This window comes from Phyllostomus hastatus, unplaced genomic scaffold, assembly GCF_019186645.2.
Source record: "Phyllostomus hastatus isolate PE091 unplaced genomic scaffold, TTU_PhHast_1.1 phas_contig_137, whole genome shotgun sequence".
Lineage (NCBI taxonomy): Eukaryota > Metazoa > Chordata > Mammalia > Chiroptera > Phyllostomidae > Phyllostomus > Phyllostomus hastatus.
Genome location: NW_025333583.1, coordinates 8,899,158 through 8,926,247, shown reverse-complemented (window position 1 = coordinate 8,926,247; position 27,090 = coordinate 8,899,158). Strand labels below are relative to the sequence as shown.

The 27,090-nt window shown below is 47.7% G+C and overlaps 1 protein-coding gene across 2 annotated transcripts; it reads left to right on the top strand.

Annotated features, from left to right (window-relative positions):
- Nucleotides 1–271: 271 nt before the first annotated feature.
- On the top strand, nt 272–25,457 carry ARPC2 (actin related protein 2/3 complex subunit 2). 2 transcript variants are annotated; one of them, XM_045853935.1, is made up of 11 exons: nt 272–421; nt 638–719; nt 7,667–7,701; nt 8,360–8,472; nt 12,212–12,257; nt 15,226–15,412; nt 16,053–16,146; nt 20,310–20,436; nt 22,011–22,111; nt 22,274–22,374; nt 25,006–25,457. In XM_045853935.1, exons 2-11 carry the CDS (start codon nt 646–648, stop codon nt 25,028–25,030), a joined length of 903 nt encoding a protein of 300 aa, XP_045709891.1. In that variant the 5' UTR covers nt 272–421; nt 638–645; the 3' UTR covers nt 25,031–25,457. The 2 variants fall into 2 exon arrangements, with proteins under 2 accessions (XP_045709891.1, XP_045709901.1); XM_045853945.1 differs by having other exon boundaries at nt 333–434.
- Nucleotides 25,458–27,090: the final 1,633 nt, after the last annotated feature.

The following is a 27,090-nucleotide window of genomic DNA, read 5'->3' as shown; positions in this document are numbered from 1 at the left end:
TGAAATGACAAGACCGGAAGGGTGGAGCTGGACCTCTGAGACCAGCGGGCGGGAGGGAGAGGTGGGACAGGGTGGCGGTCCTCGGAAAACCACAGCAGGTTGCGGGACTGACAGGGGTAGAACTGGAGGGGATCTGTAGGAAACGGGAGGTGGGTGGGCGGCATCGCGCATGCGTAAGCAGAGCCTCCGTCCCCCCCCACCACACACACACACCGTGCGCGCACCTGCGCGCGCGCACAAGGGGTCGGAGCGGAAATGGCGCTGCGTGGCCGCGCGTCCGGGAGGCGAGCGGAAGTGGGTGTGAGAGCGGAAGTGGCCGGCTGGAGCCGGGGGCTGGGCGGGGACCGGTCTTGTGGGTGAGGCGGCAGCAGCGGCAGAGGCGGCGGCGGCTCGGCAGGCGGGTTCAGGCTTCTGGGGCCAGGTCGGTCTAGTGGGTGGGTGTCTCCGCAGTCAGTCCGTGCGCAAGCCACTGCGTGCGTTTTCCCCTTCCCCCCTCCCCGATCCCTCTTCCCTTCTTCCCTAACCTCTTACCCCACCCAGCCCCCCTCCTTAGGGGGCAGCAGGGCCGCTCCCTGTGTCCTTCCCTCTCTTGCCCACCCTCACCCGCCCTTGTTTCTCCTTTCCCTGCCCGGGGCAGCCGCCGCCATGATCCTGCTGGAGGTGAACAACCGCATCATCGAGGAGACGCTCGCGCTCAAGTTCGAGAACGCGGCCGCCGGGTGAGCTCGTGCCCGGGGCCGGAGGGTTGTAGAGGAGGTGGGGTTGACCCTTCCTAATCCAGAGTGTTCAGCCCCCCCACACGTGGAGGAGAGAGATGGGGGACCTGGCCGGGTGTGGGGACTGCCCCGGAGGAGTAGACGTGGGAGGCGACTGGGTGCGGTGGGGTGAGGGGCAGAGATGCGCGGGGAGAGGCTCAGAGGAGGGATGCGGAAGCAGTGAGTGGACAGGAGTGCGCGTGCTAAAGGGCAGGAGACCTGTGGAGCGTGAGCGCAGCTCGGGCCGAACTCGCACAGGAGGATCTCGTTGCCCTCTGTAGCAAGCATGGGACCACTTCCGTCCGTGTTCCGCGTCACCGTGGTGAACCCAAAGACAGCCCGTTTGGATTAGGTTGGACGGAGTTTTCAGGGATTCCCAGGGCTGGAGGGAGGAAGAAGACGCAGGCCCAGATCTCCACCAGCCTTCTCGTTCACTACCCCCAGCTCCTCATCCAAAGGAGCAGGAGGCAAGACTGAAAGCAGACCCAGTCTTGCTGCCCGAAAAACGCGATCTCTCTGGTTTCCCTTCCCTGAACCCTACTGAGGGAGATTTCTCAAGCAGAGCTAATAGCCTCCCCATCCACACCCCTTCCTTATCTCCCTTCTGAGGTTCTCCTCTTTTCCCCACCCAAAGGCTTTATCTGATTATCCTTTACGTTCCGGTACCAGCCCCCTGGTCTGTGATTTTTTTTTCCTTTGGTCTTCCTGGCACAGGTACAACTTGAAAGACACCAGAGTCTATAAAGGTCTTAGATAACCTTTTCTACCATGGGGCCTTTTCATAGGTGGGTCTAGGACAAATTTCCAAGGCTGTCGTCTTTGTCAGACACGGGAATCTGCAGAAGGCAGCCTCCTCTCCTGAAGCTGCTTTGCCTTTAAAACATGAGCCAGGGAATTTTAGCTTCTTATTTTTGGTACCCTGCGGTTAGTCCCTTTGCCTCGTTTCCCCATCTGTGAGGATGGGGTTTTACATTTTGGTTGCACAGTTGAGGAAATAAGTGCACGCTGTTTCTGGTGAGCTGGGAACTGAGTCATGGGAAAGTAGGCTCTTGGAGGTCCACAGATGGGAGAGGATTAGTGGAAGGGAAATTCTAAGTGATCGTATGAACTTGTGGCTTGGAGACATTAAAAAAAAATTCTGACCGCTGCTTAAATTGGCTATATTGTATCTCCTATCTCTTGTAAGGCCACAGATTTTATCTGTAAAACAAAGCATGACTTTCCTTAAAGTAATGCCCGCTGTAAGCCGCAGCAATTGTTTCCTGCCAGGGTGCAGTGCTTATGTTGTAGCTAACTTGCTTCTTGTCTTAAGCCTCCACTTACCAGTTCTTTTGCATTTTAAATGTTCAAATGAATCAGCTCAGTCTTATTGGGAGATTGATGTCTACTTTGTGAGTGGGTATAGCACATAAGAGGAAGTTAATTGACTTCTGCATTTTCACAGCTGATCTTAAGTGCATTGTCAAGTCCAGACTAGTAAAGAAACTAGACCTGGGTGGTTATAAGCTGATCTACAAGATAAATGCCTGTGCATTTTCGAGTAGAAGCATGCCTTGTGGTGTGGGAGTCCGTTCACATCTATTTGTGTGTTACTAACTTGTGATTACAACATGTAGCCCATTATCCAGAACTTCAGCTCAATTCTTTTTAGAGGAATTAAAGTAGTCACTCAAGCCTGAAAGGCATAAGTTGGAACTTCTAGGGCGTTTCTTACAAAGTCTGCGTTGTAGCAGTGTCAGATATTGGGGCAGGGCAGCAAGGTTTGGCTTTTATTCTAGCCCATCATCCCTTTAGAATGTGACTTCAAATAAGTGGCCTCAAAATACATTCTGCTGAAAAGCACTTTGAAATTTTTTGAAAAAGAGACCATGATAGCCAGCCTGTGAGGTAGGGCTTTCCTGGGCTTGCACATGCAACACCCAGCAGAATCCTGCTTCTAAACCCTAGTGTGAAATTCCAGTAAGTGTGGATTCCAGTAAGGTGAGGCAGCAGTGAAGTACTGGTCAAGGCTCACGCCTAGGGCAGAACTTCCAGCAAAGGATAGCTAGTGGGGTCATCATAGGAACATTTGTGGGATTCTGCCAGTGCCCGGCGCTAACAAGAACAGAAAAGGGGGGCCTTTCTGAGAGCCTTTTGGCAAAGATAGCTGAGGGGTGAGACATGCTGGGGTGAAGATCAGAGAAAGACATTAAGGAAAGGGAGCCGTAACCTGGAAGAAAAACCCTGGAGGTTTGAAAGGCTTTGCCTGTGGACCCTGCTGCAGAGGTCAGCTCCACAATGCTGTCCCCTTCTCAGAGCAGACCAATTGGGGAAATTATGGTTCAGAGCCACCCTTGCCGGAGTGAGCCTTCCAACTCTGCAGTGTCCTATGTGAGAGCCAGTAGCTACATGTGGCTAGTCAAGTTTAAATAAAAGAATTAAACTGAAGTAAAATTAAACTAAGTTCTTCACACTAGTCACAGTTCTAGTGCTCCGCTGCCCCACGTGGCGGGTAGCTGCTGTATTTGGACAGCACACATGACACGTTTCCATTATTGCAGAGTGTTCTAGTGGACGGCACTCCCGCAGCCACTGAAAATGTGAGCGTGGGATAGTCTTAAAACACTCCCGTGGCACAGACTGCAGAACACAGTTGCAGTGGCTTCCCTTTTAAGTTTGATCTTTTTTAAAATGCTGCATCTCTGATCATCCTGTTGGATCTTCTAGCCTGTGGCATCCTACTGAAAGTCTAAACTTCCTTTGGGTAAAGCAGTTTTGTCTCTCATCTCAACTGCTGAGGAATAAATACGTTTGGTCATGATAATATTTTAATTTGGAGGCAGTTCCGACAAAGCCTAAAGCTTTAAGAATCATTCCAAATTGCTTTTTGTTTTTTCCTACCACACTCCTAGGAGAGTGGCTTTGGAATGATTCATGTATCGTCACAAAATCATAATTATTGGTAAATTGTTTTCCCAGTAGCCTACAAACTAAGAAAATGTGGCTAATTAAAAAGCTACACTCAACACTGCAAATAACCTCATATGCAGGTCTTGTCAACGGCATTGCCTTTTCATTTAGGAATTCTTGCCCAGACCCCCCAGTTAAAGCCAAAGTAATCTAATTTAATTCTTTTGTTACTGTGCCAATTAATTTAGTTCTTTTGTTACTGTGTACATACCAAGAACCTTTTCAGCCTTTGTCGACTTAGCTAAGGAAGAGTCCAGAGTCCAAGATTGACAAAATGCTGTCAGATACAAATTGCTGTTGATTTGAAGTGCACGCTCACTCCTTGCCACAGCTGTGCATGTCGTGGGGCGCTTTGGTTCTGTGAGGGGGAGTGAAGCTCAGTAAGCAAGCAGTGCCATTTGGGGTGGGTGAGGACTGTGGGAGGAGAAATTTGAGAAAGGAATAAATTAAACCTTGCTGATACCTCGTTCTCATTGCCAAATATGCTGCATACGTCCTCAGAGAGACAGACTGGTTTGAAGTGACTTGGAATTAGGACATTATTTAAGCATTTAGAAGAACTGGGATGTAGTGGCTGACCGGCTAAGACAGTCTGTTTGGCCTTTCGCAGGTCATCATAGTTACACACTTTGCTGCCTGCCCTCTGGCCTCCTTGAGACTGCTCTGTGCGGGAAGCCCCAGAGCTACACTCCGCCGACTGATGACTCCTTCAGGGCAGGGTGTATCGTTTCTAGTCATCTCCCCCACGCCCCCATCCTCACTGTGTGTGTTGGGGGCGGGTGTGGATAGACAGACAGACAGATGGTCGATTCAGTAAATGTTTTCTTGAAGGAGTGGATGAAGCCAGCTAGAATGGCTCTTAGTTTATTTAGGACTTTATTGCTTTTCTAACATGAATTGCCTTTTAGCTCCTCTTCTCCATAGTTTGAATATGGCTTTAGCAGAGAGTAAGACCGCCTCTTATCTAATATGATCCATTTTTGTAGGCTTTACTCAAAAAGCATGATGGGAGCCTTATAGAGGACTTACAGAGGAAAATGATCAAAAACTTACAGTAAGACAAAGGTCTTCAGTAATTCCTCTAATTCATCTTAGGGAAAGGATAACCAGAAGAGGGACTTAAGTGCCCAAGGGGAATTGGATACATTTGGGGGTAAAAACTCAAAGGATTAGATAATACTGCTTGCCAGGGTTTTCTTAATTGACTTAGTAATGACATTCTAGAATCCTCCTTAGAAAAACAATAGAAGGAATTTTTTTCTAAAAAAAAATTCTAAGAATGGGTCTTGAAACCCAACTGAATGCATTTAATATGTTTTAGCATCCTGTGCCGTCCAGTCAGTAACCCTGAGGACTTCTCCAGCTGGCTGTTCTAGGGCTCCAGACGTGGGAAAGTCCGACACCAGTGGGGGCTCTCCTTGCATTGGGGAGCCATTGCTGATTCCGGGAATTACCACAGTCCCAAAACCTCTCCCTGCTGTGGCTTCAGAGTCTGGTCTCCTCAGACATCATCACCTTGAGGAAAAACTAATGTATGGACCACCTTCTGTGAACCAGGCACTTTGCTATAAGCTTGAACGTGGCATCATTTGATGTCAGATGTGCACTTGTGACAGATAGCAGTGTCATTTACAGTGGAGAAAACTGGAGCTCGTGGGAGGTGCGGAGAGTAGGCATATGTCCTAAGCACTGTGCAGGTGCACCCCACACTAGAGATTCCTGACCTTCTTTATGATATGTCACACGCAGAAGGGTACATTTAGGTAAGTGGCCTAGCCTTAAGGTCCTGCAGCTGGCCTGCCCTGAGGACTGTGGGGACTGCTATCTCAGCATATCTATTAACTTAGACATAAAACTGATTGGGAAACTTTGCTCTCTGCATACTATCTCGGTTAGTCTTCACAACAGCCTTGTGAATCTCCATTTTCTAGAAAAGGAGCCTGGGCTCAGCGATATTTGAGTAGCATTGCCTGCGGTGACACAGCCAGTGGGTGATAGAACTTGCATTGAACAGTCAACTCTAAGGAACTTGCTTTTTCTGTGATTAAACCCACCCCCACTATGAAACTTCAGCAGATGGTAAAACAGAAAATAACCATTAATTTTTTTCTGCCTGTTAAGGGGCACACTTTTCCCCAGACCAATTTTATACCCCTCTGCTCCACGATTTTTTAAGTCACGCAAGTAAGCAACAAACACCTGGTCTTGAATTGAGACACGACCCTGTTATGGGGTGTTTCACACTCGGTGTGGCCTCCTTGTTGGAACACAGTTCTCCGATCTCTGACTCCCAGGCGACTTCTCAGGAAGACTCTTTTGGCCTAATGCTCTCTCTGTAGCCTGTCTCCTCTGCAACCTTTTCTGCAGCCATAAATAGTGAACTAAAATATTAATGGTGGTGATCTGACAAATCCTCTCAAGTCAGGCAGCAAATCATTTAGCGCGGATCTTCTTCTCCCCCTGGAGATCTGTGCTCAGGGAACTTCGCGGACTCGGCAAACAGTAATACACCATGTTACATATTCTGTTATTTCCCAGCAACCCTGGAGGGCATCTCTGTCTTGGGTCCTTTTACAGGTGAGGGAGCAGTGAGGTCTTGAACAAGTTAGGCGAGAACAAATGTGAAAATGTGTCTATCTTGCCTACTGGCCCATAAAACAAGGTGGAATTATTTTGAGTTAATAGTAGCTAGCTGATGAAACAGTTTTCATTTTCCTACCATTGGGCTTTGAGAAGTGGGGAGAACATGTAAAGTAGCTTTTCTCTGGGGGCTATTTGACCATTATTTTTTATAACTAGGGTGTTTGTCATCCTTCTAGATAGTAACTCTGCATTGTCCAATAGAAGTCCATGTACCAGGCCAAACTGGGGAATGCACAGCAAGTGTGAGGCTGTCATTGCCTTCTGTGATAGGTTCTTGTGTGTGTGTGTGTGTGTCTTTTTTAAAAAAAATATTTTATTTCTTTTTAGAGAGAGGGGAAGGGAGGAGAAAGACAGGGAGAGAAACATCAATGTGTGGTTGACTCTAACATGCCCCCTGCTGGGGACCTGGCCCACAACCCAGGCATGTTTCTTGACTGGGAATCGAACCAGTGACCCTTCTGTTTGCTAGCTGGCACTCAGTCCGCTGAGCCACACCAGCCAGGGCTCATATCTCTTCTATTGTTTTTCTTGAGCAGTTCTGAGGTAAGTAGCAGCACTTGTGTTCTCCCATTTTACTGATGAGTAGGTCAGAAAATAAAGATGTATGGGTATTAATTTGTCTGAAAACATGGTCCTGATGAAAAAGCTGGAAAACAGGTGTTTTGATTGTTCTTAGTGGTTTTGCAACGTTGTTTTGTGCTACACTTTCTGTGGAAGTTCAGCACTGGAATTACAACACAATACTAGGATAGAACTGGTCAGAGATGGCTTCATGGAGAGCAGTGAGTACTTTGGTGATGTAAAGGGAAAGGAAAGATGTTTAAGAAGACCTACAGGTTGTCTTTGAAGTGGAATAGAACCTTCTGCTTTGTTCTATGGCCTGAAATCATCCTTTTACTTTAAATAAATTAAAAGCATTGTATATTCTGTTCAGCAATTTTCCTGCTGAATGTACTACCTCTGTCTCTACAGTCCTTTCAGGGGGACGTTGACCAAAGGATGGTATCTTGTGGTTCACATAAACAAACGTGTGTGTCCTGGTCTTAGTGAATCCTAAGTTGACGGGGAGCACCCACCACAACAGAGATTCCACATCAGCTGGAGAACAAAAGCTGTATCTGTCCTGCTTCCTTTTCTTATCCTCCACCTTAAGTAAATCCAGCAGTTCAGGTTCATGAGAACATGGGTTGTGTATTCGGATGGTCAGTAAGCGGGATACAGAGTGATCTGATCTTGAGTAAAGCTCAGGAGCCTTTGCGAGTCCCCTTGAAGGCAAGCATCAATGCAGTTATCTTAACTAAGGGACTTTTGTTTTGCAGAAACAAACCAGAAGCAGTAGAAGTAACATTTGCAGGTAAGTGTTTTTATCTCAATCCTGTAAAGCAGCAATCTTCAACCAGTGTGCCACAGGAAATTTTAAAACATGCAGTACCTGACTGTTTAGTCAGGACACTGGCCTCTTTTCCCTTAATTAGATTGTCAATTTAAAAAAAAAAAAAAAAGACAATACAATAGTAGCTGTCCAGTGTGAATGAATCAAAATTACACTTAAGTCTTCTTTATATTCTAGAGATACATTCTAAAATATTTTTGGTGCGATGTCTGGGGTTTGGTTTAGAATAAATCATCGTGGGGGGGTGTCTAAATGACACAAGATTGGCCATGTGTTGATAATTGTGGAGGCCATATCATAGGGACAGGGCTTCATTATACTGCTCTTTCTACTTTTATGCATATTTAAAGTATGTCACAATAAAAGTTTTAAAAAATTTTTCCAGCACTTAGCTGTGATTAAGGTAAGACTAGCTTTGTAATTTTAGAAAAAAGCAGAGGGGCAGGTACTTAACAGTTCTGTCCCAGTGTTTCTGCTGACTGCCCACATGGATTTAAAATAAATGCCATCTTATTTGTATGTCCCCTTTATATGGGGGACTTTCTTGTGACCTGCAGCAGATAGATGCTTTGAGATTTTATTCCCCTTAGTTAAGCAATCTTTCTTACTTTACTCACAGATTTCGATGGAGTCCTCTATCATATTTCAAACCCTAATGGAGACAAAACTAAAGTGATGGTCAGTATTTCTTTGAAATTCTACAAGGAACTTCAGGCACATGGTGCTGACGAGGTAAGTTCCACATCATTTTTCGCTGGGACTCTTGTTTCCTCCTCAGCTTTTAGCGACAGCTTCCCACTCAGAGAAGGTCCGTGGCACTGAGCCCCTGCCCCTAGACGGCTTGCTCACCCAGCCAAGGGGTCTTGACTCCCGTTTCCCAGAACGATGTAAAAAGAGTGTTTCCCAGAAAAGGTTTTTAAAGGTCTTCAAATAATTTTTCATTCTGAAAATTTAGGCACAGATCTTTCCTTTAAATTTTTAAATGTTCTTTAGAGTTGGCCTCTTTAAGTATATCTCTTCTCCCTTATGTCTGCCTTAGGAGAAATAAGAAAGGATGTCCATGCGTTGTGAAACTCTTGGTGGCCATGCCTTATGTGCTGGCTTTTTTCGATAGTTAAAGTAGCAGGTTTGGTTCCTGTTGAACTATATTTGCTCTGGGGAGAGCCATTTATGGAAGAAAGAAAATGCTATTACACCAGTGCGCGCACATTGTGGTTGGGTCTCAAAGCAGGAAGTATGACTCAGTTCCTGAATCAGTTTTCAAATATCTTTTCATTTAACAAGCTAGGTTCTCCTTAATCTGGTGAATGAAGATACTGCCATTTCTATTTTCTTTCTGATTAAGAGTAGTAGCTTTTGATTATTTAAAATTTATGTAGTGAAAAAGCTGTTTGCAAAAAACGTGATCAGAATCTGAGTAATTTGGGGGTTTAAAAACTAAAATTGGCCCTGGCTGGTGTGGTTCAGTGGATTGAGCACCAACCTGCAAACTGAAGGGTCACCAGTTTGATTCCCAGTCAGGGCACATGCCTGGGTTGCACGCCAGGTTCTCAGTTGGGGGCATGTGAGGGGCAACCAGTAGATGTTTCTCTTGCACATCAACATTTCTCTCCCTCTCTCTCTCCCTCCCTTCCCTTCTCCCTACAAATAAATAAAACCTTTACAAAAAAAAACCCAAAATTGTATGTTAACCAAACAGAATACCACGAGCCATAGGCAGTCACTTCCCTTGGTTATTCATATGCATTTGATTTGCCCCTTAAGTTCAAAGGAAGAAGAAATGTTTAGAGAATTTGTATTCACAGTTATTTTACCTAGAAAACAGAAGCTTCAGGAGAAAGATCTTCTCATATAAAGCATGTAGAGGATTATATCATATGAAAGATAGTAGCTAATTTTTCTCTTTATCAGATAAAGAGCAAGAAGAAATAGGTGGCTGTTAAGGTGGCCCTGCTTTAGATTAACTATAAAATAACTACCTGAAAAGAATTGTCAAACAATTGAACAGACAACCCAACTGTGTGATAAATCTCTGAAGGCAAACCTCTCTGTAAAGATCTAGGTGCAATACTAATTTTGGAAAGAAAAGAAAATGTTCATTGGGTTGGATTTCTTAACTTTCCTCTGCAGTCTGCTCTCCTTACAATGGAACTCCAGAACACATTGCTATTCTTACAGCTACCACAAGGGTCAAAGAACCAGCCCCACCCACTCAAGTGGGTGGAGTAAATAACACTCAGTGTTGGAGCAGGGTGCATGGTAAATGGCTCCCTGGGTTGGTTAAACAGTGACCAGCCTGTGATAACCACAGGAATCTTGTTACTTTGTCACAGGCCCTTTTCAAGGCAGAAAACCTCAGCCAGCAGGGTGGGAAGGTCTGATACGGATGATTGACAGGTTGCCTACACCCATCTCCCGGTGTCAGGTTGGAAGAGTGGGCACAAATTGAAAAGTGAATCATGGTTAAAAGTGCAAGTGAAGTAAGCAGGGGAGCGTTGGCTGGTTTGGCCAAAGGGAGAGAGCAGAGGAGTTGAACATGGTATAAATTTGGCTCTGAGAGCTGCTTAGATCTCAGAATATTAACTTAGTAACCTTGGGTTTAAACTAAATCTTAGGAGCTACAGTTTCTCCCATGTCCGATCTCCCCTTCCTCCAAACACCAGTAGTGCACACAGAACAGAATTGGTCTTCAGAAGCAGGGTGCTAGTTCAGAGTCGTAAAGGGTGTGCATGTTACTCTCCGCCCCCAGCTCTTTAGGAGAAGTGGTGTATAAGATACCTGGAGGTCAGCACTCTCTGCCACCAGTAAACTCTGACCATGAACCTCTCCCCTTCGGTTCCTCTTCCGTGCAAAAGACACCTCACAGTGGCTCAATGGTCACCAGATAGGAACTATGTGGCATTCATCTTTTGCCTCTATACAGACAGATGTGATCGCTGATTCATGTTTGGAGGTCCACTCTATTATCTGAGTTTTGCAGATTGAGAATTTCTTCTAGCCAAAGGGAAATGGTTAAATAGGTGGAATATTAAAGATACTTCAGAATGGGGGCATGGGGAACCTAACCATGTGATAATTTTCTCAAATGGGACATAAAATACATGGTTTGCTGCTGATTTTTTTTTTAGTTCCTGGAGACTATGTTGAAAACAAGGTTAGAAGGAAAACGCTGATATGCACTCCCAGCTGTGACTGTCCCGGTGTGCAGCGTGCGGCACGGAGACCGCAGCAGTGCCCGGGACGGAGTGCCCGCTCGCAGGGGGCGCCCCTCTGTGGCTGCCTGTGGTTTGCACTGGCTAATGGAATTCTTTAAAACGTGCACGTATAATTTCTGTAATTAAAACAAAACTGTGCTTTTGTTCACTTTTCATCTGTTGGGTTGCCATGGATTGAGTGCCCTTTTTTGGTGTCCCATAAAATGTGAGAGGGTCATTAGTGTGTTTGTGGTGAGACTGGAATTCAAAATCGGATGCCTAGGAACCGAAGTCTGCAGATGAAACCCCGCTGTTCTACTGAGGGGGCGGGGGTGTGGGCGGCGGCTTCACCTTCTTGTGCAGTAGTGATGGCACCTGTCCTCCCTGAGGAGGGTTCATAAGAAGCCATTTCTGTGTTTTATCTGTTCATGTACAAAAACTACAAAATACCAAAAAGGTTATTAAATTCCATTTACTTTTTTCCTGTCTCCAAATAACAGCCATTCTAGTGCTTCATGTGTCCCATAGAAATCAGAACTGTCACTTCCAAATTAAAAAACCCCATATGGTTTGTTTCTTAAACCATATCAACCTAGGAGCGGTTTCCACCAGGTGCAGCAGTCACGCCAGCACTGCCGGTGTGGTAGGAAGGAGTAAGGTTTTATCATTTACTCCAAAACTGGAAGTATTGGTTTGAGGAAAAAGACATTTTTAAGGAGTGCAGTCTTCTGTGGACCTACCAGTATAAATAGCTGGCTAGGATTCAATTATCCATGGTCTTTGCCTTTAAAAAGCTGGTGATGAGCTAAATAACTTGTAAAGCATGCACAATAAGCAGGCTGACTGGAATCAGTTCCCATTCTGGTTTTCTCTCTTCATTTACCTGGGTTAGTGGTTTGACCTGTGCTTATTTGATGACTAACATCAATACCCGCTTGGCAAGCGCCCTGCTGTGCTGAAAAGAGGCGGTGACGTGCAGCCTGCGCTCCGGAGGGGAACGGGGAGCATACGAAGAGGGTGACCAAGTCCTAAGAGAGTAAAGGTTGAGCCTTGATTGAAAAACAGGTCCTAGCCTAACCTTTTGGATTTCATCTCGGTGCTGTGCGTGACTTGCTTGGAAATTCAGGTTAATCTGCCTCCTCCTCTGTATCCAGTTTCCCATCCACTAAATGCAAGGAAGAAGGCTGGCTCGGGAGAAGCTTGGCAAGGACAGTGCTTTAAAAATAATGACATTACCATAGCCTCTGGATTAACATCCTTGTTCTTGTGTTTTCTAGTTACTAAAGAGAGTGTACGGGAGTTACATGGTAAATCCAGAATCAGGTATGTACTGATGTGCGTGACTGGAGTGACGTGGAAATAGACCTGTCCTGTTTGTACTGTGCTTTTTTTTTAGGCAGAGGATTTCATTTAACTGTTGTCTCACAAATATTTCTGCATTATCCCAGTTCCCGCTCCAACTCTATCCATAAAAATAGCTTTTAAGGCCTTTGCATTGTCCAATAATGATACATAGTATGGTGTACAGAATTGATAATGTGTTGTTAATATTTGTTTAAAGGAGCCGGTTGACTCTTCCCTAACCTCTTAGCCAGAGAGCCACCTTTGTTTGTGGTGATTAAGATGCCTTTTGAGAAGACTAAGCAATTATTGATTCCAACCCCAACCCCTAATACAGCTTTTTCTATACACTGGACATTTGAAGGAGAAAAAAAGAATATTCAAAATTGTTCTCACATTTTCAAATAACAAAAATGTCGAGAGGAATTAAAAAGCACTATGGTCATCCCTGATTAGAATGGCTGTGTTATAGTGCTTTAAAGGAAGTTTAAAGTGGGGGGAAAAAAAAAAACAATATTTTCATCCCTGTGGTTAAATGAATCTCAAATTCTGAGGCATTCAACTGGGCCCCACAGTCAGGACCAAGTAATAAGACCGTAAAAGCATGATGCTTGTTAAATATCATTGCCTAGGTGCCTTGATTAACACATTGTTTTAAGAAGGAAGATGTGTCTGTCATTTTCTTTTAATAGCGGTTACTTTTGCTTCCTTATTTCCTCCTCATTTGCAACAGTTACCTCATCACTCCCATTACAATACTTTCTCTGTCTCCTCCATGCTGCTCTGGAAACAAAATGTCAAATACAGAAAGGTGTCTTTGGAATGTAACTTGTTACTAGGAGAATTTGTGGCTGGGAGCTTGGACTATAGTCCATAAGTACTGAAATGTGTTAATCACCAAATTGATGGTATCAGTGCCTAGTAGAAGTAAAAGCCAAAAGGTAATTAACAATGTAAGAGGAATACGGAAAATTTCAGAAAGAAACAACTAACAAAAATGATGTAGGAATTCTTGGGCATGCCTGTCACTGCTCAGGTCCTGAAGTCGGTCGGAATAACCAGAGTGAGCTTACGCTTCGGTCCCTGGGCCTTTCGCCCACCTCCCACTAAAGCACACAGAGACGCTGCCAATTGCAGACCTGTGTCCACACAAGTGGAAAACGGATGGAAATACTCCCGTTCCTTCTCTTTCTGTGGGTCTGCCTGGGCAAGTTTGGGGGGCTTAGCAGGCCATACTAGATTTTTTTTACTTTTCTCTGTCCTCAGTATGTTCTTTTCATATCAGGAGCCTTACTTAAAGTCTGACTTTAGCAATAGTTTTATTTGGTTTGTTTTATTTGTCTTCTTAAAACTAGCAGACCTCGACTTTAAATTTTTTTAATCTAATCTTGTAGTCTGTTTGCTTCTTTGGTTTTTGGGTCCCTAAAATGGAATGATGCTTGATATGATTTAATATTGGAGGGCCAAAAATGTGCTGAGTACTACCTAGAACAGAGATTTAGATAGCTTGTGCCCTCAAAGAGGATAAACTCAGGAAAAAACCGCAGACCTCAGGAATGCTCTTGAGAAATAATTAAATAGTAACAACGTACTATATAAAGGTTTAAGATGTTTAGCATTGTGAAATCCATGCAGTTCTGGTAAAAGTACTCCCTTCAGTTGCCTAGAATTAATGAAATTATCCTTGATGATATACAGATATTCTTACAAAATCATCTATAGGCCTTTTGGCATGTGTTGATCATTTCATTCTATTATCAGGTGTGCCAGCCTTGTGTACTAGAATTTGTATCCACCGTGCTGTAAGGAGTCAGGGTAGTGCAGTGGTCAGCAGACTCGGAGTTTAGTCCTGTCCTGTCCCATTTGTTGGTGACTCACTGTTCTAGACGCTTTGTTTCCAAACACTTTTTAAATACTGAACTTTCTCTTAAGTCTCCCAGTACTCTTCCTCATCTCACCACCCTTTTTTTAAAAACAAGTGCAGGGCCCTGACTGGTGTGGCTCAGTGGATTGAGTGCTGGCCTATGAACCAAAGGGTCACTGGTTCGATTCCCAGTCAGGGCACATGCCTGGGTTGTGGGCCAGGTGCCCTGGTGCGGGGGTGTGCGAGAGGCAACCACACATTAATGTTTCTCTCCCTTCCCCTCTATCTAAATATATTTAGATATTTTTTAAAGATTTAATATCTAAATCTTTAAAAAATATTTTTAATTAATAAGAGAAAACAGATACAGGAATTATAGAGGTTACAGTTGTAGAGGAATTGTAGAGAATTGTCAAGGTCCCTAAAGTGGCAAGGCCGGGAGTGGGGCCCACGTCTGCTCAGTGGCCTCCGCCTCTCTGTCGGACTGCACTTATCGTGGCACGCTGCCTGCTTCCATCTCTTTCCCCCGGAGATGAGAATAAACTGTTTCTGACCTGCCTGCTTCAAAGAATTCTTATGGAAATCAAATGAAATAAAACATTTTAAAACACTGAGAATTTTACAAGTGCATATAAAGTTGCTGAGTTATATGTATAGATATATTTCTAGATTCTTCCGTATCCTGCCTCCTCCCACAAAGGATTTGTAATGGCACAGAATAGGGTATGTTTTATTATCAGAAAGCTATGCGGCTTGTTGGCACGGGGCACATTAAACCCCAGAGGAAAATGCAACTCATCACAGCTTGACAGCATGCATATGCAGCCCCCCTCATAGCTGTGTCTGGAACGCTACATATCTCATCAAAGTTCCCAGAGTGCGACTTCCTCCCATTTGATTCCATTTTTTGCATAGCATTTGCTAACAAGTGAGGTTTTATTTTATCTCATTTGTCCTAGGAGGTAGATGGGAATGGAACCACTCCGCTGGAGTTAAAAGTATGACCACTGAGACAAAATAAAAGGTCATTAGAACTTGGAAAGTTTTTTTTTAATTATATAACTTCTGTGTGTTTTTCCCTTCCAGGATACAATGTCTCTTTGCTATACGACCTTGAAGATCTGCCTGCATCCAAGGATTCCATTGTGCATCAGGCCGGCATGTTGAAACGAAATTGTTTTGCCTCTGTCTTTGAGAAATACTTCCAGTTCCAAGAAGAGGGCAAGGAAGGCGAGAACAGGGCGGTCATCCATTATAGAGATGATGAGACCATGTGAGTGTAGAATGTGGTCCTGAAGCCCGGGTGTGGCTATCATGTGCACTCAGGAAAACACATACAGCCGGGTCAAACCTTAGAGTCTGTGGTGTGAGGGCCCCCCCCCCCCCAGTGTCTTTCTCGTAACCTCTGTAAGTCAGGATGTATGATTGGGCGGGGGTGGGGGGGGCACTTGCCCTAGTCTCCAGATACTGCAAGTCGGCGAAAGATGAAGAGAATCCAGTGCTTTCCTGTGAGGCACCACTGTTCTGAGTCCCCTTCAGTAACATATAGCTTGGGTACTCGGCAGGCAGAGGTTCTGTGTTACTTGCAACTCTTGGATCATCTATGTGCTGTGAACCTCACAGTGTGTAAGGAGAGAAATTTCCAGAGTGGAGTGCAGACAGCCACTGACTCTACACCCGTTTCATACCACACAGACAAAGAGAATAACATCTACTTTTGTGGTTTTCATCTCCTGCCACTGTTAGGCCATGTGTTGGTACACAGACTTTGTCAGCCATGTCTACTTCGTCTGCCTGGCCACGCCTCATTTTATGGTTGAAGAGAGCTCACCCCCCTGCTTCACTTGCAGATCGAGTTCTTAACAAAACCCGCTCTGATTCTGTGCTCACTCTCACGGGTTGGTTCCCCTCAGGTACGTGGAGTCTAAAAAGGACAGAGTCACGGTAGTCTTCAGCACAGTGTTCAAGGACGACGACGACGTGGTCATCGGGAAGGTGTTCATGCAGGTACGGAGCAGGCGTCTCGGGGGGACCATGGCATGGAGATCCACACCTGCACCAAAGCCCACCGTAAGCATAGGAAAGAGAGCTGGTGGGAAAACAGAAGCATTGAAATAAAGAACTGACAGTAACCACAGGGGGACGGGGAGAGGGATATTGGGGGAGAGAAGGGGGGGTCCGTCAAGAACACGTATAAAGGACACGTGGACAGAGCTAAAGGGGGTAGGGTCCGAGGGTGGGAGGCCGTGCTGGGGTGAAAGCGGAGACAACTGTACTGGAACAACAATAGAGGGAGAGAGAAAGCTGGCCGTTTTGTTGATGAAGGTTTAATTAAACGGCCCCCACCAAACTCACTAAATATTTTCTTTTTCTCTGGTTTTAGCCTTTGCAGTACTGGACTAGATAGTGATTTGAGTATTAAACTTACTAACAACATGACTAAAATATTAAGCATCCTTCTTGCAATGGGGATCTTTGATTTGAAGTTTTGTTAGTGGGGTCAGGCGTCGGTATAAGGGGAGTACATGGTCATGGAAAAAATACAATAAAAAATAATGGGGTAAAGTTTGGTCACGTTTTCTGTTCTCCTGTGCTCCTCCGATTTTTGGCAAGGTCTGTTCTTGGTTTAGTCCTAAAGTCTTTTCAGAACGGAGCCTGCAGAAAATTCTGTAGTAGATAGCACGTTGGTAGGGAAGAGTTGCTGAAATGATAGTGAAGAGAATCGGCCTGGGTGGGACCCAAGTCAGCGCGGCGAGCCTGCTTCCCGGGAAGCTCGTCCACTAGGAGGGAGAAGGAGCGGTGGGGGTGCGGTGCCCCCGCTGCAGCCTTGCCATGCCGCCTGCTCACCGGGCGCGGGCTCGTGAAGTGGTGTCCAGGCTGGTTGCTGAGACAGCTCCGCATTCAAGATCTAGTACAGTGGTTAAATTTTCAAAAAAAAAAAAAAAAAACTTTTGTGTGTTCATCCTGTTCCTTGGCAGGGTGACGAGATTTAAGAATTCTGGGGCAAAGTTGTTTTTGCCAGATAGAGGTGGAAAATGGTTGTGCTTAAGAAAGGGAGGGAGGGTACTTCGTTCAGTGGCTAGGGAAGTCTTCAGAAGTGGTCTCCTCGATTTGGTCCCTCTGTCGTGGCTTTTTGTGTTTAGGCTAATGAATCAGAAACTAATTTGGGACTTCCTATGCAGAAGAATTAAACTGTTGCTACTCTCGGCCCTTCAGAGTACTGAACTTTATGACAGGGAGAGAGAGTGTGCGTGTGTGTGTGTGCGTGTGCGTGTGCATACATACCTTGGATCCAAAGTGTCAGCCTCCAGACAGGCACTTCGTGTGTTTTCGGGCAGACCTGACAGGGGAATTAAATGCAGTAGCTCACAAATTGGGGTAACTCCAATCTGAGGAACTAATTTTAAAAGCTGTGAGCTATATATTTAGGTTTGGCTGGATTTTTACCAGTCTTCCATTTTCTGCCAGGCGACATCTTAGCTTATTTTTGTACCTTAAACAGACCTTATCTTCAAGCGCGTACTGGAGATTTGTTCCCTGGGAGAAATCTGTGTGCTCTGTTTCTGTGTGTGAGTGTACACCTCCTTCAGCGCGCATGTGATGGGGGCCTTGTCCACAGGGAAGACAAGTTTCTGTGCTCTTGCGCTGGCAGGATCCCCATCAGTGACGGGCCTGGCACCGTGCGGGCACGTGATGTCTGGAATGCAACCAGGCCGTGTGCTCAGGAAGCTCAGGAAGCCGTCCTCCTGCCTCCCTCCCTCCCTCCCTCCCTCCCTCCCTCCCCGACTTCACAGACTGGGGGGAACTTTCTCGAAACGACCGTAAAAACCTAGACTGACTCTGCGTGAGTTTTTCCCAAAATAAATCATCTTGGCATTTTCCTGGGCCCAGTTATTTTATTTCTAGAAGAATGAAAAACAGTGGATGCCTAGCATAGAATGTTGTGACCTGGGACACTGTTTAAAGTCCCTCGTGGTCACTAGTCTGCTTGCTGTGGGCTTTTGTGGGCTTTCCCATGCCGGCATGCAGTTGCGGCCTGGGCAGAACGCAATTCCTGCATCTCTCATTGAGCAGACAGGCTCTGAGGGATGCTCGCGGCCTGTAGAAAAAAGACGGGGTGGGGGGGGTTTCTTTTTCCCGTCACTCAGATGGCCTGATGCTTGGCCCGGCACGTCGTCTCTGTGGGCACAGAAGCTGATGTGTGTGCCTGCAGTGAGAGTCTGGCGGATGTCATCGTTTCAGCGCTGCTTCCGTGGGAGGCAGTGGACGCAACACTTAGAGGCTGGACTAGGGTGAACCAGAATTTTCCCACATTATTCGATCTCAAAGTCTGTAACTAAGAAAAGTTAAGTGGAAACCACTGGTTTTTATATGTTCAGGGACAAGACACAGGCCGTCTGCCTCTTCAGGCAGTTGTGAAGACGTTATTTGAAGGACCCTTGCCACCTGTGTACATACGTGGTTATATCTGTAGGGTATTTCCTGACCTGGGAACAGGTCGAGGTCCGTAATTTTGGTAAATATCGCCAGGCTCTCCTGCAGAGCTTACAGCACCTTCCTCCCACGGAGAATGTGTTAACATGCCCGTTGCCCCAGAGTGTGTGGTCAAGCTTGTGGATTTCTGCCGGTCTGAGAGGTTAAAAATGGCGTCTCTGTTGTCTTATGATCAAGGTCAGAACATCTTGTCTTGTGAGATATCTATCTCTTTATGCACTTGACCCATTTTTCTATTGGGTTATTGATCTCAGTTTCTTTATATACTAGGAAAATTAGCCATTTGTCTGTGATAAGAGTTTTTTACAGTTTCGTTTTACACATAAGTCTTTTACTGTCTGTAGTTTTTCGTGTTTTATGGCATGAAAAATGGACCATCCACAGCCAGCCATAGTAGCAGTTATGTAAAAGGCCGAGTTTACACTGCTGGTTCAAGATGCTGCCTGTGTCGACATTCGAATGTATTCTGAACTTCTGTAATGAATTGTGCTGTGGTAGGAGGGAGAGATAGTGTCGTGCTGCTCAAGGCCGCACAGCCAGAGGGAGAAAACAGAGGCAGTATTGCTGGTGCATGTGTAACAGACACTAATGGGGATATTTGGGTGGGTGGGTGGGTTTGTAAATGTTGTCTAAGAGAGAACCACAGAGAAAGACATGAGACTTGCCAAAAGATAGTCCCAAATCAGAAGCGTGTAACCAAGTCTTAAAGGTATTATTTTCTGTATACAGAACTGATGAAATGGTAGTAAGTCACCTCGGATTTATAATGCCCTGTCGGGATTTGAATACCACGTGTATAAGTGAATTGCAGCCTTCTGGAAGCTTACTAAACCAGAAGATGGCTGGCGTTGTTGTCTGGTCTGTTTTCTCCCCTGGGGCTGAGGAGCAGAGTCAGTAGATGTTAGAAAACCTCCCAGCCCCTCTGCAGAATGAAAGGTGTTATCTAGAGATGGGCAGTCTCAGGAGTTTTGCTTTAGAAGTTTCCATTTTGAATGATCTTGACTTTTTCCCTGCCTCTCCAAATATTTTTCCTCTGGGGAACAAAATTCAAAAGGGAGCTAACCTAACACAGCTATGTTGGTTTGTTTTCCACCAGTCGAGGCCCCAGGCCAGGAATCAGAATTCCTCAGGTGTTATCCTTCCTTCGTGTGCCCTCGTTCACTGGGGGCTTGCTACTCAGGGTGCAGTATTCTTCCCTACACATGCAAGCGGTTGAGTAGTATTCTTACCTACAAACGGAAACAGCTTCTGCTCCTTCCTTTACAATGTAGACACCAAGTCAGTTAGGGTGGGAGTGCTTTCTTTTATTCTGCAATCCATGTGCTAGACAGCCTCTTTGAAGGACAGAGGAATAGCTAGAGAGGAATAAAGCAGAATCCTTGGCTTGAGGAACTCACAGCCTGGTAGGGAAGCCAGCTGCATTCATGAACAGTGCAGCATCAAGTAGAGGTTTGTAGAAGAGACATGGGAATTCCACAGAGAAAGCAGCCAGCTGCCCCGGGCTGCTGGAGATGGCAATATAAAAGAGGTCATATCTGAGAGCAGTAGAAGAGCGATTGTTTAAACATCCTTTTAGTGCTCATAAAACTCGGAGGCTGCCCTAGCCAGTGTGGCTCAGTGGTTTGGACGTCATCACGCAAAGCTAGGTGTTGCTTATTTTTCCTCTGTGTTGGCAGGAGTTCAAAGAAGGACGCAGAGCCAGCCACACAGCCCCACAGGTCCTCTTCAGCCACAGGGAGCCTCCTCTGGAGCTGAAAGACACCGACGCTGCCGTGGGCGACAACATTGGCTACATCACCTTCGGTAAGCAGGTGGGGCTGCCGGGCTCGTGTCCTTCGGCGTGCTCGTGTCGGAGATACTGCAGACCCCCCCCGGCGGGCAGACCTTCCTCAGAACGGGGCGGGGTGGGGTGCGGAGGCAGGCATGCCAGACTGTCCTGTTGCCGCTGCTGGGGCTGCAGGAGGGGTGTGGCAAGACACTAATTACAGGTCAGGTACAGTAGCCATCGCCCCTTTTTCCTGTTTTTCTTCAACCCTGAGGGAAAAAGGGGAGCCTCTGGTGTCAAGTGTTGGCAGTTACGCATCGCCAAGCAGCTGGGTGGCAGTTCTCTGTCATTGGGCATTTCTCGGTTTTTTGGTATTAAGCTGGGACTCCAGCTACAATTCACGTATTCCACTTTTCCACCAAAGAAGTGCCCGTCTTGTAGCTGCTTCAGCCTAGTGAGCTGGTGTGGCTCTTTGGCAGAGCTGACAGTGTGGAATAACCATGTGTGTGCACACCGTACCTGATGCCACTGACACGTCTCCTTTCGTGGAGTTTTCCTTAATTCACCTCGGTGTTAAAGGTATACCAGTTTGTTAGTGACAGATGGAGGTACCCTATTTCTTTACATCAAAGCTACACTTTTTTCCCCCACATCACTGTCTTTGAGGACGGATGCAGCTTATGGTTCATGGCCTGTCGTAGTTCCGTTGGCAGCATGTCCCCCCGTGGGGCATAGACTGCGGTAAACTCAGTGTGGTTGGCACCTTCGGTTCTTCTGGACAGTGTGGTCCCTCCTGTCCTGGTGGTCCCTGCTCCCCAGGGCACACTGGCGGCAGGCCCCCTTCTTAGGAGGCGTTCCTCTTCGTTCCAGCAACACGTCATTCCCAGCGGGTTTCACTGGTGGGGAGGCCACTGAGTCGAGTAGGCGAAGGGAATGGGATTCAAGAAGCCACAGTTGTGGGGGGGCGGGTACTGCAGGAGGGGCTTTTCTCAGCCCCCATCCAAAGCAGCTTCTGCTGCCTGTTCTCATGAAGAGAGTCCCGCTTGTATTCTGCCTGGTGTGTGGTTTTCACCACGAGAACACAGGGTCTTGTCTGGAATCTAGTTTCTCTGAAGGCCTGCTCCACTTCAGCACCAAGGACATGGGACAGGCGGGCCTAGTTTCCTAGTCCTGATTTCCGAAAGTAAAGTGTTTTCTCCAAAGCTACCAGATAGTAGTACCGCCTTTTGGAGAGATTGGTAAGCTACGGAGGCAGGAGCTAGTGGGCATGCGGCCAGCCAGGCTTTCGTGTTTTGGGAGTGCGCCGTCGCAGAATCCAGACCTGGGGTGAATGCCCAGGACCACGCCCTTCCCTTGGGGAGCTCAGTTTCCTGCCTCGACCTCCTCCTCTCCCTCAGTGCTCCTCGGTCCTCCGCCCGCACCCACTGGCACCTGCCCCGGTCGTGGTATTTATCCCTCCCTCGTCTCACGGGGGGAACCCTGACGGCCGGGGCCTGGGGAGCACGTGGGTTGTGTTGAGGCAGGAGGTGGGAGCTGACTGCGGGCTGCCGGTCCTCCTGCCCCCTGGCGTTGGCGTTGCACGCTGACTCCTTGCTTGTGCCCCCGCCCTCAGTGCTGTTCCCTCGCCACACCAACGCCAGTGCTCGGGACAACACCATCAACCTGATCCACACGTTCCGGGACTACCTGCACTACCACATCAAGTGCTCCAAGGTGAGAGGGCGCGCGGCACCCCCGCTCCACACGGCTTCCCTGCACGTCCCTGGGCCGGTCCCGGGATGCGTGTTTCCAGACGTTCCTGCAGACTTCTGATGCGAGTAAAGCTGTCTCGCTGGAGCATGGCTCTGCTTCAATACCTGTTGTGTTCGCCCTCAGGCCTATATTCACACACGGATGCGGGCAAAAACGTCTGACTTCCTCAAGGTGCTGAACCGCGCACGCCCAGATGCCGAGAAGAAGGAAATGAAAACAATCACGTGAGTAGGGCAGGCCCCCGCAAGACCACCTTCCTCCCCTGCGCTCACCGAGCAGGAAACAGTGGGTGTCGCAGCCCGGCCCTCGGCTAACTGTGCGCGAGGCCGCAGGCAGGGCCGGGCACGAGCAGGTTTTCACTTGTCAGTGGGCGGGGCCAGGCTTCCTCCTTTCCACGTGTCTGTGAGCACTAGGAATGGCAGCTAGAAAAAAACCCAGAGAGACCTTTTCACACCCAGATAAGCTGTGTTCTCTTTGGGCCTGAGTTGAGAGGTCAGTCTGGTCCTTCTCAAGGTCTTCCTGCTGGAGAAACAGAGTAAATTGCTTAAGAACATTCAGTTGAGCGAATAGCCCTGGAAGCACACACCTAGTGTTCTCGTGCCTGGTCTGCTGCTTAGCAGGCATTTTGCGTGAGGAGTCGCTGTCTCGATCGCGGCTGGAAACGGTGGGTGCAGGAGGGGCCTCCTGATCGAAAGCCTGGGGCTTAGGTCTTTGGGCAAGGGGCCAGGCCTTGGCTCCCCTCTGGTGAAGTTTTGGCAGTGCTGTTCTTGAGATAAGGTAATAGATGCTTATTTGCCATCTTTTGTGCCCATTAAATTAAAGTCTCGAGGGGAACTGAGCTCCCTGTCCCCCTCACAGCCGTGTATTTGCCAGCACCCATACCAGGTGACCAGGTAACCTTTGGCAGGTGTGGTGTGCATGAGGCTCTAAAGTCCCTCCTCTGGCGTGGGAGACCCCTTCCACCAAGTTAGTTCCTGCTGCCACTCGACAGGGTGAGAGGGGTCGTTGACTCTTACATGCCTGAGCAGAGAGTTTTCACCCTCTGAAACATCAGCGGTTAAAGTCACCCCCGACTTCTCTAAGCAGAGGCCTTAGAGACTGCCCATCCCATCAGGAAACTGATACTAAAGGCCCTTCCTACAGTAGCGCTCTGCCTATTGCCCGGAGCCTAAGGAGCAGTGTTCAGCCTGGAACTAGATCCTGTGCTTCGACAGCTGCCTGGGTACCATGGCAACAGAATGACAGCTCCATTCCTTCTGCGGCCTCATGGCCTATCCTAAAATTGGGGTGAGGGAGGGATGGTGGCGAAGCAGAAGGGGGTGTATGTGCTGAGACGCATGTCCAGAACCAGAACCTCGCCTCCACTCTGGAGTTCGCAACCTCCCCTTCCTTTCCCTGCTTGCATTCCACGAGTGCTTTCCTCACCAAGTCCCACTTTGGTGACCTTGAGTGTGAGGCAGCCGCTTTGTGCCACTTCCGGGGCGCAGTGGAGGGAAGGCAGGTAGGAGAGCCCAAGAGGTGAACAGGCAGCTCAGGGCAGCAGAAGGAAACCCGACCTGGCCAGCCTGCCACGCCCCAAATACTGGGCATCATAGATGGGTGCTCGAGGGGCCGCCTGTGTGACCTTCAGACCCATAACTGCTTGTCCATTCAGGAGACCAGCCCACTAGGCAGCCACTGCCCAGTAGCTCCCCACAGGCCTTTCCCCCCACCCTGTTACACAGCCACGGGTGTTCTCGGGGCACGGGGGCCCTGCAAAGTGAGTACGCTTGCCTGAGAGTCAGGGACAACTCCCTGTCCTGGTGGGGAGAGGGAGGGAATGGGTCCTTGAAGTGAATACAGTGCCCATCCATACCCTCCTTGGCAGGTAGAGAGGGCAGCTCTGCCTTTCTCCTTCCCATAACCTCTCTTTGGCGGAGGTGGGCCCCAGAAAGAAGGGAGAGGTAGACAACTACATCCACCCTGTAACCAGATCGTGTTATAAGGGTGGGTAGGAGTGAACTGGTTCAGCTGGGCAGGAGAAGCCAGGACACGTGCACGCCCTTGCACACACACACACACACCCCCCACACACGCGCGGCACAGCAGAGCAGGAGCAGTCTGCAGAACCATGAACGGCATGGGAGAGGGGACGGGCCTGCTGCCAGAAATGGCCCTGGGTCAGAAGCCAGCCATCAGTCAGCACCCCACAGCGCTCTGCCAGGCGTGAATGCTCAGGAACTCGTTGAGGGTGGGGGTAAAAAATATGGTCTCATTTTAGGTGGGTGAGACATTCAGGGCAGAAAACATTTAGCCTCCATATATTTGCCCCAGTTTCCTGTAGTTCTCAGCTCTTGCTTGCAGGCTGCTTTACCAAATACTCTGTCGTTGAGAACCAGCGTGCTCCCAAAGATAGACCTTCTGGGGAAGTCCTGGGTGGAACAGGACACCACAAGTCAGAAGCCTGATGTCAGGCAGTTGCTCTATAAGCCAGAGGTAGTGGAGGGCTGCTGCTTTGAGCATTCCGTTCCCGTGGCGAAAGGCTTAAAGTGGGACCTCTCTGCTGCCCAGAAAGCTGTGTGCTGTGTAGAAGGGGCCTGGAGAGTCTTCTGGGAAAAGATGTGAGCCCAGTCTGAAATGCAAGGAGACCCGGGCCGCCCAGATGATCTTCCTTCTGCTTGGTACATTTAATGCTCTCGTGTGCTTAGCACAGACATTTCCTGGTACCCAGAGTAATCCGTAGGACAAGAGGTGATAGCACCTTTCCTCCTCATGCTTGGTGTCTTTAGGGGTCTGTCTCATCCCTGATCCAGGGGTGTGGGGTGGAAGGAAAAGCGATCCCAAAACTAGCCTTCATGCTCACTCTGCTTTTGTAGGGGGAAGACGTTTTCATCCCGCTAACCCTTGGGAACCGGAGGAGGAAGCAGCTGGCAGCTGAAGGCTGGAACACTTGCTACTGGATAATCGTAGCTTGAATGTTGCACCTCTTCAGGTTCTTAAGGGAGTCTCCATTTTGGTTCCATTTTGTACACGTTTGGAAAATAATCTGCAGAAACGAGCTGTGCTTGCAAAGACTTCATAGTTCCCAAGAATTAAAAAAGAGAAAAAGAAAAATCCACTTGATCAACTTAATTCCTTTTCTTTATCGCCCCTCCCTCACTCCCCTTCCCTCCCAGCCTCCTTCCCAGCTGTTTGCTTTGCGGTATGTTACTGGTAATGAGTTGCAGGAAAATGCAGTCCTAACTTGTTTTCTCCTGATGTTTGAGTTCAAAACTCCTGTATCTAAAATACGGTTGGGGTCATTAATAAAGAGAATCTTTCTATCTTACATGAGAATTTGCTGGGTTTCTGGACTGTGAGTCTGAAAGAGACAGAAGGAGGGAAGAAGGGGAACCCGCAGGCCTAGACTGGAAAAACTTCGATTCTGGAGCCCCTCGGCCTTCCCTAGGGAGAACGGCCAGCTGGTGAGTTCTTGGTTCACACTTCTGAGTAAACTTGAGTAAGTTTGCTTCAAAGCCGGGTTACTAAGTCTGCCCGGCTGTGGCCAGGAAGCCCCAGGACGGTGACAGGAGGCCCATCAGTCAGGAGGACCCTGGCGAGTGTGGCTCGGCTGGCTGGAGTGCTGGCCCTCCACCGAAGGGCCGTGGGTTTGATCCCTGGCCCAGTCGCATACAGGAGGCAGCCAGTCGGAGCTTCTGTGTTTGCATCACTGTTTCTTTCTCTCCCTTCTCACCCTCTCTCTCTCAAAGCAATGAAAAAATGTCCTCTGGTGAGGATCTAAAACAAAAAGCTGTCAAGAATTTTAGGGGCATCTGAAGTGGTCTGAGGGCCATTCCATGGTCTCCGCCTCCTGCCCCCTTTAGTTTGTCTCCATCTGATGCTCCCACTGGTCGGAGGCTCATCAGTGAGTTGCGGCAGTTCCCAGCTGGGTTACAGCCAGCATTTGCATTTCCTGTACTATCCTGACATAGTTACAGGCTCTCACAGCCGTGAGAGGGATACAGCCAGCCTGCACACCCTTCCCCCGGTCCCCCCGGTGGTGGCGTTTTGCATAGCTCTCACAGTCAGGGCGAGGAACCGACGGGTAAAACAGGACTGGTCTCAGCCCTGGCCTTCCTGGGGTTTTACCAGGTTGTGCATGCATCCATTCGTGTGCCATGTGTTTCTGTACATTTTATCACATGTATAGCTCTGTTGCCACCTTTAAAAACAAGAGCACAGACTAGATCAGAGTAAGTACATCACACCTGTTAAGGGAAGGATTGATTCTGAAATGTGCTTTAGTTATACATGCATATGTGGGCTGGAATGTAAAAATATCTTTCCTGTGGGTCGTACACAAGAAGTTTGAAAGCCACAGGGTCACTCAGTCGTCCGGGCTTCACTTCGCTTCACTGAAAGGGCCCTTAGAAAGCTCGAGGTGTAGTTACCGAGCATCATGCTCATCCAGTCCCCTCGCCAGGCATTCCCCCGTGGAGTGCTGACCCTGCGGCCTCCAGTGAACCCGGGCAGAGGGCCCCCGCAGGGTCTTCCCGGGTTCTGGGCAGCCCCTCGCCACCTGCTTTTGTCGGGTGGCAAACCCCGCAGAGGAGACACCTTGGGTGTTGGTGACGTGTATGTACTCCGTCCCCCAGCAGCTGATAGGGGTTTTCAAGGGCAGTCTTGACTAGTCGCAGTTTTTGTTTTCCTGCTGATTTTAGAATAGAACTCAGTAAGTTGGAATCCACTGGACTCTTTTTGCCAGTAGTGGGGATCAGATTTCTGAGAATCGGAAATCTAGAGTCTGTATATAGTTAAAAAAAAAAAAACCCACCCCAGGTTGCATAGAAAATACAGAATTAGGGGGAAAAAACAAGGCATTACATATTTTTTACAGCAGTATGTCCCAGGGCATTGTCTTAATTCCAAGACTATTGTCGTTTTGAAAAAAACGTTGATAAAGGGCTCTCTCCAGACTTGTG